Raw genomic sequence first — 18,188 nt, 5'->3', positions numbered from 1 at the left:
GAAAAAAATGGCTGGTAACAGCTAGGTCTTATGTCCAGAGAAAATTAACATTTTCCCCTTCCTCTTTCTCAACATTGATGCTCTTTAGTCCTTGTTCCTCCAACCCAGCTACATGGATCTTTGGGTGGGTAGGAACATCTTTTCAGATCACCAAAAAAAAAGTAGAAATATCTTGTCACTGCCTAATGAGCTGGTTTCCTGATACCAGCATGAACTGCAGTGACAGATGGAAGCATGCTAAACAAAGGCTGGAAACACTGGGGTTGAAGGGGGGGTGGGGGTTGAGAATCATACAATTAGCTGAATGATATCTGCAAACAGAAAGGTTCATACACAAAATCTCAGGTTTTAAACTGGTCCTTATTTGATATAAGCAATTAGGTTATTTTCTCTGGAAGCCTCTCTGAAAGGGAACAAATGTACTTTTTCAACAACTGAGAGTGATTCCCTCCCCCTTTTTTATTCTCAGTTTATTTCTCATGGGAGCTACATTACAGATTTGCTATCTGATAGCTTAGGATTCCTGAGGAGCTCCCGAGCATACCTGAGGAGAGCAGCCGTTATTTTAATAGGTAAATAAATTTCAATTCTCATTTCCCCATTTGTCTTAAAAGATATAGCTAGAAGTCTTCCTTGAAAAAAATTATAAAATTTTTTTGCTTATGATGGATAGGACCCATCATGATTGTGTCTATGATGAATAGAGGTCAATACGTATGAATAGCATAAAGTTATATTTTATACTAGACAGTGAGTATAGCTGTGTAATTAAATTACTATATGAAGTGTATTCAAGAAGGATGATTTCAAAATTTAACAGATGGCATGCCACTGCTCATTAATCCCCTTCACTGCTTAAAAATCAATAACATATATTTTTTTAAAGAAAAATTGGGCATCAATAACCATACTCTATCAGAAGAGGAAGAGCTATCAAAGTGTGTGTGTATATATATATATATATATATATATATATATATATATATATTTAAAAAAAAAAAAAGGTAGGGTTGGGGGCAGTACAGGAAGATTCTAAGAGAAGATAACGAAAGCTTTCAATCTTGGACAAACCTGACCAAAGAGGTTTTTCCCCACTAGATTCTCACCATGAAGATTCAAATTGACAATGCTTTATTTGGAATGACACGAAGTGAGTTCCTAACTTGGTAATAGGATTTTCACTTAACCCTACTTGATACCAAGGAATAGCAGGACAATGAGGAATCAGAAAATGCACAGTTACATTGTTGTTGTAGAAAGGAGACCAACAGTTAACATTAAAGACAAACTGAATAATTATGACCAGCTACTAGAGCTCATGATCTGTGCTAATGAGAGAGGAGGAAAGGAACACATACACACACACACACACACACACACACACACACACACACACACAACCTGGTGTCACAAGAACTTAATTTCAAACCAAAAAGAATTCCTTCTATTCTGAATTGTACCCTGGCATTTTCCTCTGTATATAACTATTGCAAGATCAAAAAATAATTAATTTTTTAAAAAAGAAATGGCATTATTTTTCTACAGAGGTATTTCCAGGTAGGAAGGAGAGGGAAGGAGAGGAAAGAAAGATGAGAAGCAAATTTTATAAAATGTTTCTACAGAGCAGATGAAAATCATGATAAAAATCTACATGCCCAGCTGGTATGGCTCAGTGGTTAAGTATCAACCTATGAACCAGGAGGTCACAGTTCGATTCTGGAGCATGGCACATGCCTGGGTTGTGGGCTCAATTCCCAGTAGGAAGCATTTAGGAGGCAGCATTTAGGAGGAGAATGATGATTCTCTCTCATCATTGATGTTTCTATCTCTCTCTTTCCATCTCCCTTCCTCTCTGAAATCAATAAAAATATGCATTTTTTAAATCTTTAAGAATCTTAAAAACTTTTTGAAATAAAGATCTAAAGTATAGATAAAAGCACAAAGTCAATATATGATGGCATAGTGGGATCAAAGCATAGGAAGCATGTGTAAGAAAAATACATATAACCATCACACAAAAAAAACAAACCTGCAGTGCAACCAGCATAAGAGAAAATACATATTTGTTGAAAACCCAGTAAGGGATAAGGAGTACAGTGTTGAGAAACACTATCAAATGAAATGAAAACCAGTAAGAAACAGTTTGAAAAATTAAGGAGCAATTAGTATTAGATATGAAAGATTCATAAAAGAGATGCACACAGGCATAAATTATTAATTAATTAAACAATGAGAACAGAAAAAAAGTAATCAAAGATGTAATTTAAGAAATAAAATAGACTTGATTAAATATACTGAGATGGTAAATAATTTTTTAATAAATATTTTATACAGAATGCGTCAGTAAGACATTTCCTTATAAAGTTATGGAACTTCAGATTTAAAGAATTATTTGAGAATTTAAGCAATAAAAAGTCACCTGTAAGTTTTTAAAAAATCTGGTATCTGATTTCTCTGTTTCAGTTTTAACCTCTTAAATACAGTAGAGTATGCCTACAAAATCCTAAGAGGAAAAAAACTGTGACTGAAAAATTATACCCAACTATGAATATAACAGGAAAACACTTTCAGAAAACACAAAAACTCAGGATAAAGCATTGCCATGAATCTTTCTTGAATAAATAATTAAAGGATGGAATTCAGTCAACTCAAGAATGAATGGCTAACCTATTGCAAAAAGACATGCAGTAGGTCTCCACCAATTCTTGCTTTTCTCTGGGCCTCTGCAGGCTGACCTTTATGGTCAAACCGCCGCCACCACCACCACCAGCTCCCTTTCCAGTTTGCTTCCAGGTTGCATTTAATGCTCATGAATGTATTTAAAGGACAAGGACATATGCTTAATATTCAGTAATAACTGTGACAATGTTACTCACAAATTGTCCCATCAAGAATCCCCACTGCACACCTGTTGAGAAATACCAACCAACAAGTTCTATACAACTGAAAATAAAAAATGCCAACCAATAATTTCATAGATCTTGACAGATCTATTCTAAAAGTATGCAGAAAAGTCAAAGGCCAAGATACTCTTGAAGAAAAAATGTGGGCTACTAGTCCCACCATATATAAAGATTTATTATAAACTTACGGAATTGTAGACAATTTGTTACTCATGCAAAGATGGAAAGAACATTGAAACAGAATGGGAAGCCTAGAAATAGATCCATACATATACAGCGACCCTGAAAAGTAGTAGGAAAAGATAGTTTTTTCTCGTAATTGTGCTGAGTCAATTGCACAGGTACATCAAAAAAATAATCTTGGCTTGTACTATATGACATATAATTCCAGTTGGATCTACAATCCAAAAGTGTGAAAGGTAAAATCATAAAGCTTCTAGAATTAAATACTGGAGAATATCATTATAATATTCTTGAGGCAAGCCAAAATTTCCTATCAGACCCAAAAAAAAAATTGGACTATGTAAAAATTAAAGATGCATGTTCATTAAAAAATACACACAATATAAATGTGAAAGTTTAGCCACAGGTTAAAAGAAGATACTAGTATTCCTAAGTTATTTAACAATGAAAAAAAATTAGTATCTAGAATTTTTTTAAATGCCTACAAATAAGAACAATATAGTCAACTATATAAAACCAGGAAAGTCTTCAACTATATAAAACCAGGAAAGAGGCTTATTTGAATGGGCATGTAACAAAAGAATATCCAAATTACCAATAAATATAAAAAACTCTTATGCATTATCACAAAAAAAAAGTGAAATAAAATCACAATGTAATACTACTACCAAACCCATTAGAATAACTAAAAGGGAAAAAAAATAACAAATGGTAACAAATGTTAGAGTGGCGCAATGGAATTGTTCATACACTGATGTGGGGAGTAAAATTTAGTACAACTGCTTTGCACTGTTTGGCAGTAACAATTAAAGGTGAACATAGCATATCCATCAGTCAGTAAGTCCTCTCCCAGCTGGATACCAAACATCAATGCATACAAATGAATACCAAAATCCATATATAAAAATGCCCATAATAATATTACTTATAATAGACCAAAATTGGAACACACATTGACCAGCAGAATGGGTTAAAAATGCTGAGTTCTTAAGGAAGAAATATCACTAGTACATATTTCAGGCTTAGAGTGCCATATGATCTGTGTCAGTGATTTTTCAACCATTGTGCTGTGAGAATTTTTAAAATATGCAATACCTAACTATTTAATAGAGGGCGCCAACCTCTTTTCTCTTAGATTGTCAAAATAAATGACAACAGCCAACACAATAGCCTTTGGGTGTGAATGAATCAAAATTATTCTTTTATCAGATTGACAAAAAATATATTTTTTAGTATGCTGTAGAATTTCAGTAATTAGTTTATGTGTGCTATGAGATGAAAAAGGTTGAAAATGGCTTGTCTATGTCACAAGTCTACTGGTATGGGTGAAAGCAGCCAGAGATGATATGTACACATACAAGCCCATGAGCGTGGCTCTGTTTCAAGAAAACTTCAACGGCCAACCTCTGCCATTAGCAATGCAAATAAATGAACTATTGCCCCATTAGAGAACATGGATGAATCTCAAATAATGTTGAACAAGAAAAGATAGACCCAAAAAAAGGTAGGAGCAGATTGGGAAAGAGCATAAGGAAGGCTTCTGAGATGCTAGGCATGTTCCATTTAGGTCGTAGCTAAAAATCTTCACTTTGTGATCATTCATTGACCTGTGCAATTAGTTTATGTGCATGTTTACAAACATACATATTTTTCAATAAAGAGTCTTGTTGATAAGTATGTGAGAGCACTAAAAGAGGACCCAAGGATAATCTAGAGATGTTTTGCTTTGAAGAAGGCAATGATAATAGCTAGATAACATCAGAGAATGTATTTTCATAATGTGTTTTGGGGTTTTATTTTGTGTATAGGATACTTGGCAATATCGGGTAGACATTTACTGCTCAGAGATGATATTGAAGTCATTATGAAGGGTAAGTGTTGAAGGTATGAAATCTTCATGCACAGGTCTAAATACATTCACTATTTGTGATTCTAGTCACTTGAGTTCTCTAAAGAGGCCGGGGATGGGAGGAGGGTGGTGGTAAGGGGGAAATCAAAGGAAGAACTGGGTTAAGGGGCATCCCTTTCCCCATTCTCATTCTCATTCTCATTATATTCATTCATTCTCTCTCTCTCTCTCTCTCTCTCTCTCTCTCTCTCTCTCTCTCTCTCTCTCTCTCTCTCTTTCAACTTATCCCCCTAGAGTTCTTAGGAATAACAAAGAATTGAAAACTGATTCACTCATTCATCCAACAGATATTTTCCCAGCTCTATTTTGGAGTTACAGCAGCAAACAAAACAAAGACCTACCCTCAGAGGATTCAATTTTAAAAGAGCAATGTATACCTGCACCTTTAAGAGAAACTTAAAGAAGGGTATTATTTATTCTATCAAAATGTTGGGATCTTTGGCATCTCTTTCTCTCTCTCAGCCTCTATTTCCCAAACCGAGATCAGAATAACAAACAAGGTAGAACAGTTTCAAATTTACAGCAAAATTGAGTGAAATATATATAATTTTCCCTTATATCTCCTGCACCCACACATGTGCAGCCATGCCATTATCAGAATCCTCCACCACATGGTATATTTGATATAACTGATGAACCTACATTGACACATCATTGTCTTCCTTCCTTTTTCATTCATTCATGTATTCACTCATTTATTCACTACATTATTTCTTGACTGCCTGGTAAATTCTCTATATCTCTTCAAACCTTTTTGTTCTTTCTCTCTTTCTCCTACACTTTTTTCTCTCTTTTTTTCCTAAATATGTCCTTCCCTCCTCCCCTCCGTTTCTTTTTTTAATAATTTAAAATATTTTTTATTGATTTCAGAGAGTAAGGGAGGAGAGAAATATAGAAACATCAATGCTGAGAGAGAATCATTCATCAGCTGCCTCCTACACACCCCCTACTAGAGATCAAACCTGCAACCTGAGCATGTGCTCTGACCAGGAAGCAAACCACGACCCCCTGGTTCATAGGTTGACACTCAACCCCTGATCCATACAGGCTGGGCTCCCCTATTTCTTTTTAAGAAAGAAAGGAAAAACTTTCCACAAACCCAGGACCTGAAAATAATGATATTAGCCTATCATCTATAATAAAAAGCATAATATGCTAATTAGACCTAACATCCTTCTGGACGACCTCCCAGACGAAGCTGGGGCTGCAGGGAAGCCCAGGTCTGGCAGCTGGAGGGAAGCCCAGGTCTGGCAGCTGGAGGGAAGCCCAGGTCCGGCTGCCAGAGGGAAGCCAGTGCCGGCAGCTGGGGGAAGGAAGGCCTACTCTTGCAAGAATTTTGTGCATCAGGCCTCTAGTTATATATATAATCCCAGACATTTAAGTTACTACATGGTTATTTTCAAAACAACCCTGTTTTATAACTTTTTTTTACTTATTCATACATAACAGTGCCAGAAATGGCAGGAGGTTGGTGGTTAGTAGGGGAATCAAAGGAATAACTGGGCCCATGACATTCCAGTTTTGAAGTAGTTCCCTATTGAAGAACATTTAGACTGAGTGCAACTTTTTTATTTTGAGCTATTTTGAACCGCTTTGTGAATATATGTTTATGCTGTATAGAAAAATGCTCAGCACAGAATAGATACTTCATAAATGTTTAGTGAATATTTCCATTTTTCTTTTAATTATGTCTGGATAAAACTTCCTGATTGCTAGCAGTCAAATTAATAAAAATTGGGGGTGGGGGAGGAGAAAATAGAGGAGAACTCTGAAAGGTGGGGCTGTGCAGAGTTAGAGCTTCTCAGACTCTGAGACAGATGCCTTGAACTAAGGGCCCTTCTGCCATTACAGCTGTCGAACGAGTGCTTGTGGATGAAGACCCTCTGGTCAGGGATTTGGCAAAAATAAGCTGTGAACTTTTCAAGGAAATAGCCCGTAAAATGACCTCCTCCGTTATTAAACAGAGCTTACGAAGATTGTTTAACTTCATCTACATCAAAAAAGTGAAGCCTCTTTATAATTATTACACACCTTCAAGTTTCAATGAGGTTAAAGAAACATGTATCATTGACGACAATGTGGAAGAATGAGACATTCGCCAGTGCCTTGGAGAACAATTCACAAGAGTGGTGGTTTTCCCTTTCCCTCTTAATAACCGGAGTCTATTTGTAGATGCTTTTCTGAAGGAAAAAAGGCCTAGGAGCCATTTTACTGTTCCTTCTTAATTGTCTTCCTATATAGAAATATGTTGCCTCTCTAGATCTGACAGTGATCAAAAGTCTTAATTCATCAAACTAATAAAATTGAAAAATATTACAAGCAAATGTTTGATGAGAAGCTCTTGGAACTTAATTCAACCAATAAGCATCTATGGAAAACCTTCCAAGGGCCAGACACTGTGCTAGGCAGTGGGGATCCTAGAAGGGTCCCATTTCAGGAAGGCCATAGTCTAGTGATACTCAATCTGGCTTATTTCCATCCTACTAGGATGAATGTTGGCATAAGTAATATTTACAAAGATTACTTATGGAACTTGCAAAGGAAGAGGAAAGGGGCAGGGAAATGTATGACAGGTAGAGACATTGAAAAGTTGTGGGGGAATAGCAAGAATAGTTGTGGGGGAAGCTGGAGAGTTTATTGTTGATACAGGTGGGTAAGGTGGGAACTAAATTTATCAGGTTGACCACTTCATAAACCATATAAATGTCTAATCACTGGATGGTGCACCTGAAACTGTGATTAAAAAAGAAAAAAAAATGTTTTTAAATGGAAGAGCCAAGACCCACAGAGAACATTATGCTGTGCTAATGGCTTTAAACTTTTTGAAGTGAAAACTAGATTGTCAATCATACTTGTTTCCTATTGCCACCAGGATCCAGTGTAATATGTTGACCTACTCCTACTGTGTAAGAAAGCTGATATACAAATGTTGATCTTCATGACTAAAGTGAACTTGCTTGACTAACAGGCCCAGGGTCATTTTACACTCATCCACTCCTGTATTCCCACCCAGAATAAACCACTCCAGCTACAGGAAACTACTCTGTGAGGTGAAAAACCTCTTTCCTCTGTCGATTCCCGTGTTGTAGCTTTGTAATGTGTCAACATGGCGTTCACGCGTATTCTCATTTCTCTGTGGGATCCCTCGCAGAGCCCCACCTTCCCACAGGGCCTCCATCAACTTCTTCCTCTGACTTTCGAGTCAGGTGGGTTTAGCTCTGCTGGCAAAGGAGGCCAGTGTCTTCTATTTAACACCCATATCATCATCCTCATCGATGCTGGAAGCAGAGATAGACTGACATAGTCCCAAGCTTATGGTTCCACCTTGCCCTTGCTCTCCCAGTTGACACCACCCTCTCTTCCTGTCCTGTCCCAACTTTCTGCCCTGTGGGCTTCAAGCTCCAGCACCAGATTTGAAGACGGCAGCTTTGTAGAGACCACAGTTAAGGTGTGCCCACAATTGCTTATGGTCAAATCCCTGGTTCTGCTTCTCTAATTTAATCCCAACGGACAGATCTGAGATATATTTTCCAGGCCCCTTCAATTAAGTACTTGGGTGTGGCTCTTGTGTTTGTTTCCCTTTAACACTTGTAATCGTGTTCCTGACTAATTGTATGATTTACAGTTTGTTCTCTGAATAAGCCCATCTCTATGTCTATATTTATCATTATCTTCTTACTTAAAATCCAAGCATCTTCAAAACCTATCTTAAATCTAAATTCTTTCCTCCTGCATCAGACTTTGTACTTGTTCCCCTGAAGCAGGCTGAGGTCTGTCTGGTTATGAATCCAATGGCCATAAAGGGTGGGTTGGGATACATCTTGGGAATAACCATCCTTTTGCAAAGCAAGAGCTCTGGGCGAGATTATTACAGAACCTTTAGCATCCCTCAGTCATGGTAGGTGGGTTGCCTTCACTGTAAGAGGGCCTCTGAGTGGCTCAAGGATTCAAGAGTCTCAACTTCATTGAAAGGCTTGATGAAGCTGAGGATGCAGTCTACATTATAGTACTAAAACATGCAAAAGTAAAATTTGTTCTGATTTTCAGAGAGATTCGCTCTGAAGCTACAAGAAATAAAAGCTTTTAGGTCCATAACAGGAGCTCTCCGGCTTCCTGACTGTGAATTGTACTGAGTGTCTAAAAATTTGAGTTTGTCCTTTTCATTCCTAAGGGCTTCAGTGCGCTCAGGAGTAGTTATCCCTCCCATTGACGTTGTGTTGTGGACATCATTATTGTCACACGGGTAAGTGCCCCAGCCACTGGGTACTCCAAGGCCCTTGCTTCAGTAGATACTTCCTCAAAATCAAACATAGATAATAATGTGGTTAATATGCTGTGGTTTATTGCTTCCTGATTCATTACTGTCAAAGAATTCAGCACTACGTTCAAGTCAAAGGACATGACCAAACCAACTCCCAAATTTCTTTTGAGTGTTATTCCTGTGGACCCTTTCTTGCACCAATTTCTGCATCAGTCAATGTCTAATCAGGAACTAGAAACTTCAGATCATGCTCCCTCATGGCACAGGCCTCTGAAAATATGGCAAGCCTGGTCATTGTGGCTAAGTGAACTGAACATATCCCATGTACTAAGAGGTCACTGGTTCAATTCCTGGTCAGGACACATGCCCAGGTTGCCAGCTCAATACCCAATAGGGGTTATTCAGAAGGCAGCCAACTGATGATTCCATCTTATTTATGTTTCTATCTGTCCCTCTCCCTTCCTTTCTCTCTAAAAGCAATAAAAATATTTTAATTTTTTAAAATTATTGGCAAGATATCAAAGACACTAAAAGACCAGAAGAGAACACAAAATATCAGAAGTGGTAACTATAGAAGGAACTACCACCTCCAGACAGAGCTGAAGAAAAAAAGGAAAGAAACTGGGATTATTGAACCTGAAAAGCTTAGAGAGTTAGAGAAGAGCTGGGACTTCCCCTCTGAGGACATAGATAGTGGTCCTACGATGTTGAAACCACTGTAAACTGAAACTACTTATTGAACCAACATGGCTGCCTGCATGAAGCCATTCGCTGCAGCAATACTGAAAGAAACAGGAAAGATCAAGCACCTTCTTTTCCTGGCTTCTGAATGGCTTTTCAGAGTCCCAGGCCCAGCATCAGAAAGCATAGCATAAAAGAATGGGTTTGAGGGGGAGAGAAAATAATAATCAACCAGCATTTTTAAACTCATCTAAATGCCACTTCCTCCATAAAGGCTTTCTTAATTTTATCCCAGGATAAATATGGGCCCTGTTTCCTTTGACTCGGTGTAACTTGGTTTCCTTTGATGTCACTTGGATTTTGGCCTCTACTAGAGTTATACCTGTACTTTTCTTAATCTGTCCCATGTCCACTGTCACCCTCCTCTGTATACAGTCACATACCTCACTTATTTCCACAACTCCTGCCACTTCTCAATACTCTGTCATTGAATTTACTCACTGCTGACTCCCCAGTGCCTATAATTGTACCTGGCACATAATAAGTATATATCTATATATATAAACGCCTAAGAAATTAGAACGATTGACCAACAAGTCACTATGATACACACTGACCACCAGGGAGCAGACATTCAATGCAGGAGCTGCCCCCTGGTGGTCAGTGTGCTTCCATAGCCAACCTTCCATGGCCCCTTCCCCAGCTGGAATCTCTCTCCTCCCTCCCCACACCCCCATAAACTTTGATCACCGGCCAGGCTGAGGGAACCCACTGTGCAGGAAAATCATGCACCGGGCCTCTAGTTTTATAATAAATGGCTAAATGAGTTAGTGAAGGAATTTAACTGAACTGAACATCAATCTTGGGACATTAGGCCTGGGAGATACCAAGGATTTTTTAATATGGGAATGCCTTGGTTAAAGGGCATGCCATTTGAGGAAACAAAATAAAATGTCTTCTTTGTGAAGTGACTGACCTAATTTCAAACTCCAGAAGCTTCTCTCCTTATCCCCTCTTCTCCCCCTAACTATGTCAGAAGAAAGATGTGTGCCAAAATCCCATGGGCTTAAGTGGATCCACACCCTGAGGCTAGTTTCACATAACACAGTGAATGTAGAGAATGTGTTTTGCAACCTGTACTACTAAAAACAGATGTATTTGGCATAGACTTGCCTGAAGAGATAAACATAGCATGTTATATTCAAAACAGAGGAAGAATGACTCTGAGCATTCCTCTGGACAAAGTCAGTCCCAAATCCCAGGGTACCAAAGAGCTTGCAATCCCCTGGCATAGGAATTAATCACTCTTCTGTGTTACTTATAAGAAAACACTTAGAAAGGGAACATTGAGTTTTGTCAACATTTACTTATAGAGTTCCTGCTGAATACTCAACTCTTTATTGGATGTACCAAAGAGCTTGCAATCCCCTGGCATATTAATTAATCACTGTTCTATGTTACTTATAAGAAAACCCTTAGAAAGGGAACATTGAGTTTTGTCAACATTTACTTATAGAGTTCCTGCTGAATACTCAACTCTTTATTGGATGTTGGGGAGGGGGGGGGGGTTTAAAGTAAAAGTATGCATATTGGTCTCTGAGCCAACCACTCTGGAAGTCTACAATGTCCGGTAGTATGGAGCGTAGTGCTCAATCTATGGGGACTCAGCAGTAACATATGCAGGTGTGAGGAAACCTTCTTAAGGAGAGTGACATGTAGTAAGGGTCTTGAAGCATGCATAGGACTTATACAGAAATAATATACGTGGAAAAGTCCTCCACCCCCAATTTCAGAGGCATGTGCCAGGAGGAAGCATGATCCCAGTCAGAGATGAGAAGAAATATGGTTGTGTGTGTGTGTGTGTGTGTGTGTGTGTGTGTGTGTGTGATGGGCATAAAGGTACCACACATCCTGCAGACAGGGCACATGTGAGAATTGGTGATATCAGTAAAGTGAAGCCGAGTTGAATGCCAGTGGCAAGCCACTTCAACCCCTTAAGAAGAGCACAACATAGTAGGTGGTTTAGGAAGAATAACTTCCAAAAGCATCTGAGGCCCCAGCTCCAGAAATGAATAGGATCCATTTTGACCCTTCTGCTTTCTGGATTGAACAGCGTGCCCTCCCTTTGGCTACCTGGACAGGTCACTACAAGGACAGGAAAGGGAAGGCTAAGTCGTCTTGGTCTCCCTTCCTCTCTCCCTGGAATAAGACAGAACCAGGCATGAGCTCGGGCAAAGAAACATCTCTGTAATGACAGCAGGCCTGGAGAGGTGGTGGAATGAAGCTCAGGGTCTAGAAATCACAATAAACCTATAGATGTTTAAAACAAATTGTGCAACCACCTCATGTTATCTGGATTTCAGTAACAAGGCACTGCCATAAGTCAATTTCCTAGAATTGTGAAAGAAACCAGTTTTTAAGATATTGGGGTTCAAAAAACAGAGGTCAAATAAAAGACTGTCAATTCATTGCTCTTACACCTTATTTTTTTGTTTTGTTTTGTTTTACAAAATTAAATGATATATGGTTAAAGAAATGAATTCTTACTATACGGATGCTTTGACATAAACTTCATTCTGATCCCATTCTGGCAGATGCCTCCTTGGCAGCCCCTCCTCACATTGGGGAACCCTTCTGCCCCCAGGCAGCCCTATTGAACAGGAACTAAAATGACCCCATGTTAGCTCTCTAAGGTGCTTCACATCTGGCCTTTAGGAAAACATGCTTTGGCTAGACAGACTGAGAGTGCAGACCAAACCCAAGACAGAGCAGCTCTCCTCACAGTTAGCCAGCCAAATCTCATCATCACATTTCTCAGGACCTTCTGATAGATGAAGGTCCCCCGAACCCCCTAACTCCTCTCTACGTGGTCTAATTGAGCTCCTCGTCCTATACTGTTTACCATAAGCAGATCTTTTGATCCCGTTTCTTTGATGGGAAAGGGATATACAGCACACCACAGCTTTCTCCAGAAAGATCCACTTCACACACTCCAGCTCCACATTCTTGACCCACTCATACTAAAACTTCCAATTTAACAAGAGGCTCTCAGCAGCCACATTAAACTTTTTGATGGTGAGAGGCACACAGAATAAGGAAGGTCTTCCTAAGCAGTTTAAACCTATTTGTGTTGCCTTTGGCTTATAGTTTCTATCTCTGAAGAGGTTTACTGAGGTTTACTCAGTAAAGTCACAGATTCACAGAATGTTGAAAGGACTATAGTAATTACCTACTTCAATTTGTTCGTTTTACAGACCAGAGAGCTCACATCTATAGGAGTTATCACAAAATATACAACCCAGGGGATACATCATCCATGAATATTTACTGTATTACTATTGGAAAATATATATATATTTAGGTATTCTGAGGATGCAGGACTGGCCTCCATTTAATGCCACATGACCCAGCGTGCTGGACACTGTCTAGTGACACACCTCCCATGAACTCCCTCCTGCATTGCAAGGACTGAAAAGCTAAAAACTTTATTTTTAAACGTTTTCAGTAAGACAGACATCTGATCTTGGAAAGCAAAGAGAAGTAGACACCAAATTTTTGTGGCTATTGATCAGCAAAAATGTTTGAACAGGTGTGTTAACATCTAGCAGGCAACTAATTCCCTGTACTGTGTTACTTTCTTTGTGAAATAGGATGGTCTCTGCTTCCTGTATGAAATCATGAATGGTATGCATATTAATCATAACACAGACTCTCTCAAGATGGAAGGATCTCCTTTGAGGCATCAAACCCATAATCAGTCAGCAAGTCTCCAAACAGATATAATCCATCCCCAAAATACCTCCTAAATATCTCTTATGTCCAATCTCCATCCTCTATACTCTGCACTGCTCTACTTTAAATCTTTGGCTTCTCTGGCCTAGACTATAGAAATAAGCTCCTGGGTCTGGAGATCCCTGATTCTGGTTACTGTTCACTCTCACTATCATCTGAATCGGATCTTTCCTTGTCACTCTCTTGAAGGGATCACCATAATCTAGAAGACAGTATCCAATGGCCTGAAAGTGGCACTTCAATGTTGTTTATCATCTGGGTTCTGCATGTTTAATTCTGCTGCTCCCATCTGTGAAGGAGAGACATGACCACTGCCGGACGCTGAGCTAGACTCAGGCCAGCATAGAGGTTGCTTCTCATAAACCCCCTCTGAGACTGTCTAATAATAATCAATACTCTCCTTGTGACATAAACCAGTTCCTCTTCCCTGTATCTCATGGTGTGCTAGTTCCTAAACAGGGCGAACATGTAAGGCATTTCCCATACTTAGGTCTGGTCTCATCCTCCCCACCCACCCTGCTCTGTTCTATATAATTCCTTGGTGCCTGCTCAGCAGTGTGGAGGATAAACACTTCATCTTGCAGCTGCCTAGTATGTGCCTCCTGTGGAAATGTTCCTTAATAAGCTCTGTTCATTACCAGGCTGGAGTGGCCTGCCTCTGTGTTTGGTCTTTCCCTGCCCTCTGCTCAGGGAAGTAGATTCCCAGCCTCAGGGCTTTTCCATGGGTCTGCCTGCACAAACACCTTGTGGTTCAGCAACACAGAGCTAACCGCAGCTTGCTCTATCTTGTTCTTACTTCTCTGTGCAGGTGCTCATATTTTTATTTTAGGCAGTTCTGTTTTCCTTTCCCATTGTCTACCTGGCAAGTGTCAATTCTTCCTTCAAGATTCAGCTCTCTTCTTATTTCCTTTGGAAGCCTCTCTTATTCCTGTGGGCCCTGCACTGACTCATACTTCCATTGAAATACTGATCATCTCTTCCTCCGTGAGTTGTATGTTTTTAGAGAGAAAACACTGTCCGCCATCTGAGAAATTACATTGCATGACCTGTGATAGGCACTCAAGGAAATGGACTGAAGGTAGGAAGGGAACAGGGGGATGAGTGAGGTGTACAGAAATAGGATGAGCAGGTATAGGAGTGAGAGGGAGCCAGACAAGTGACTTCACAATCTTGGCCCTTGAGTTCACTAGCCATACAAACTCATCATCTCCAAGAGTTATCTCAGTTCCTCAAATCAGGTGCTCTTACATTTCCAGAAAATTGAGCTTTTCTTTTTAAACTGTTAGCACAAGAAAACCTTTCCCTGTAGTCCAGGTGTATAGCCTCTGTTATATATTCTACAATCCCAGAGCAAAAATAAACAAAAGAACCATTTTTCCTTTAATCTCCCAGGGCACACATGTCAAACACAAGGCCCGCGGGCCAAATCCGGCCCGCCAGGCCTTGCAATGTGGCCCGCACCGCGCTGTCATCACTGCACTCCGCTGCGTTCCATTACAATGACGCGAGGTGACATAGGAGGCTTGTGATCTCGCCGGCCGCATAGATAACAAGTCACGCGAGATTCAGGAGGCGTGACCTATAGTCCGGCATCCGATGTGGTTGTGCAGGTGGCAGAGCAGAGGAGAGAGTGAGTGTGCGGGCATAAAAAATACACAGCAGAAGCTGCCAGTTCCTGGCATAAAGTGCAGGCATAAAAATCGCAACAGAATCTGCTATCTGTACCCAGTCAGGCATTTATTGACTGACTTTTTTTTTCTCCACTCCATCTGCCAAATCAAGCTATCCCTGTGCAGTTTTCAACTTTTTCCTTCTAACGCAGATTTCCAATAAACTACATCTTTTACTGCCAATATTGATCCCAGAATGTCCAGGAAAAGAAAAGTTGACGGTGAAGGCAGACAATTTAATGACAAATGGGAAAATGAATACATGTTTGTGCTTAGAGAGGGCAAACCAGTGTGTATATTGTGTTATGAGACAGTGTCGGTGATGAAAGAGTACAATATACGTCGTCATTTTGACACCAAACATAATGTTAAGTATGGCAAATATACTTTGGAAGAAAAGCATAAAATTGTTAAAGAACTAAAAGGCAAATTACAATCACAGCAGCAAATGTTTACAAAGGCTACAGCGAAAAATGATGCTGCAGTGAAAGCAAGCTTTATAGTGGCTGAAGAAATTGCCCGTACTTTAAGGTGCTTTTCAGAGGGTGCCTTTTTGAAGCAATGCATGCTAAAAGTGTGTGAGCAAGTATGCCCAGACCAGATACAGAGTTTTCAAAATGTCAGTTTGTCAAGAAACACCATTGCAGATAGAGTTCAAGAACTCTCAGGAAATCTATCATCACAGCTGGCCAAACAGGCATGCAGTTATCTCGCTTTTTCACTTGCTATCAATGAAAGCACAGACAACACTGATACAGTGCAGCTGTCCATCTTTATACGTGCTCCGAAGACCGACCTCTCTGTCACTGAGGAACTTTTGGATGTAGCTGCCATGCATGGGACGATGACTGGTAGAGATATATTTGAGGCTGTAGAGAAATCTATAAATAATTTTAAATTACCCTGGGAAAAGTTGGTGGGGCTAACTACCGATGGCGCACCTTCAATGTGCGGAGAAAAGAAAGGCTTGGTTGGACTAATGAAGGAAAGAATGCAAAAAAGTCACTGCCACACACCCTTGATTACTTGTCATTGCATTATCCACCAAGAGGCTATGTGTGGAAAAGTTCTGGACATGAATGACATAATGACCACAGTCATTAAAACTATTAACTTTATACGGGCACGTGGCCTGAATCATCGCCAGTTCCAGCAGTTTTTACAGGAGGTGGGTGCAGAGCATGGAGACGTGCCATACCACACAGAAGTAAGATGGCTGAGCAAGAGCACAGTCCTCAAAAGATTTTTTGAGCTCAGAGAACAAATTGCTCTTTTCATGGAAAGTAAAGGAAAGCCCTTGCCTGAACTGTCGGATACCGCCTGGCTATGTGATTTTGCTATGATGTGTGACATATGCGAGCATCTCGCCCAACTGAATCTGAAGCTGCAGGGACGCAAACAAGTCATCACGAAGATGTCTGACATGATCACAGCATTCCAGCGTAAACTTCAACTATGGAAGTCCCAACTGGAACAGGACGATCTTGCCCACTTTCCCGTTTGTTTGAGTATCTCAACCACTATTTCTGGTACTTTTCCTTGCAGTCGGCTGGCTACCAAAGTTAGCCGTTTACTAAGTGAATTTGAGCGGCGCTTCTCTGACTTTAGAACACAGCACTCAGGCTTTGACATCTTTGCCAATCCTTTTACAGTTGATGTCAACAATGTGCCCCATCACCTTCAGATGGAGATAATCGAGCTTCAGTCTGACAGTGGCCTGAAATCAAGGTTTCAGGATGTTGAAATTGAGGACTTCTACCCTCTACTGCCCCCTGACTCAATGCCAGAGCTCCAACTTCATGCTGCCCGTATTCTATCCATGTTCGGGAGTACCTATCTTTGTGAACAGATGTTTTCAATAATGAATCTGAACAAAAACAAGCACAGATCACGCATTACCGATGACAACCTCCATGCTGTTTTGCGGGTTGCTACAGCCCAAGAAATAAAACCAAAAATTGACTCATTGATCCGGGGAAAACGGTGTCAGACATCTAGCCAGAAAACAAAACAATGAGCATTTTAGGTACATTCCAATATTACTGTTTTGCTTGATACCAATATTACTGTTTTGCTTGATAGCATGTGAATTGGTTAACAGCACTGTTAAGGAAAAGATTGTTCCACTCATTTTAAATTCACATTTCTGGTTAACATTGTCAGTTTATGACTGTTCAGTAAACCATTCGGCCCGCGATTTAGGCTGGATTTTAGATTTTGGCCCCTTCTCTGATTGAGTTCGACACCCCTATCCCAGGGGCTCACTTTACAGCTCCAGTGACCATATCAGTGACTGCTTTATTTTTGGGAGACAGGACCAGGGATGTCATTCTTGCCCTTTCCCCACCCTTTTCTTCCTCTGCTCCCCATCCCTATCCCTGTACTTCCCTACCACACTCAGTGCTTCTCTTCCAGGTTTTATCAGGGCTCTCTATCATAAAAAATTCAAAGACAAAGGAATTTTTACTTTAATAATAAAGCAAAAGAGTGCCCTTTTCCAATCATTACATCAAAAGACACTCTCTTCTAAACTATGGCTGCACTGGAATAAGAGGTGGAGTGCCCTTGCTCCCAGCCACAGACTGGATTTATTAAAATACTGTGCAGTCAGCTTGAAAAAAAAACACAAGAAAAGTGTAACTGATTGGACATATTTTGTCTAAGGATCACTGAAGAAACAACATAGAGACTGGTAAGAGAGTGGAGTTGTGGAAAGGGAGAGTCGCCCTGAAGCCGGTGTTCGGCTGCAAGGCCCAAGGGATAGTGGCCGCAATGCTCCTTCCCCTTGG

The 18,188-nt window shown here is 40.0% G+C and overlaps 1 protein-coding gene across 1 annotated transcript in view; it reads left to right on the top strand.

Annotated features, from left to right (window-relative positions):
- MROH9 (maestro heat like repeat family member 9) overlaps window positions 1-7,292 on the top strand; it is a 45,313-nt gene extending 38,021 nt beyond the window's left edge. The window contains exons 19-21 of the mRNA XM_045583419.1: window positions 470-572; window positions 4,895-4,957; window positions 6,847-7,292. Of these exons, the coding sequence (XP_045439375.1) occupies window positions 470-572; window positions 4,895-4,957; window positions 6,847-7,085 (405 nt within the window). The 3' untranslated portion in view covers window positions 7,086-7,292. The remainder of the gene's footprint in view (window positions 1-469; window positions 573-4,894; window positions 4,958-6,846) is intronic.
- The last annotated feature ends 10,896 nt before the right edge of the window (window positions 7,293-18,188 follow it).

Source organism: Pipistrellus kuhlii, unplaced genomic scaffold (genome assembly GCF_014108245.1).
Source record: "Pipistrellus kuhlii isolate mPipKuh1 unplaced genomic scaffold, mPipKuh1.p scaffold_m20_p_18, whole genome shotgun sequence".
Taxonomy (NCBI): Eukaryota; Metazoa; Chordata; class Mammalia; order Chiroptera; family Vespertilionidae; genus Pipistrellus; species Pipistrellus kuhlii.
The sequence above is the reverse complement of the archived record's forward strand: the minus strand, read 5'-3'. Positions and strand labels throughout refer to the sequence as shown.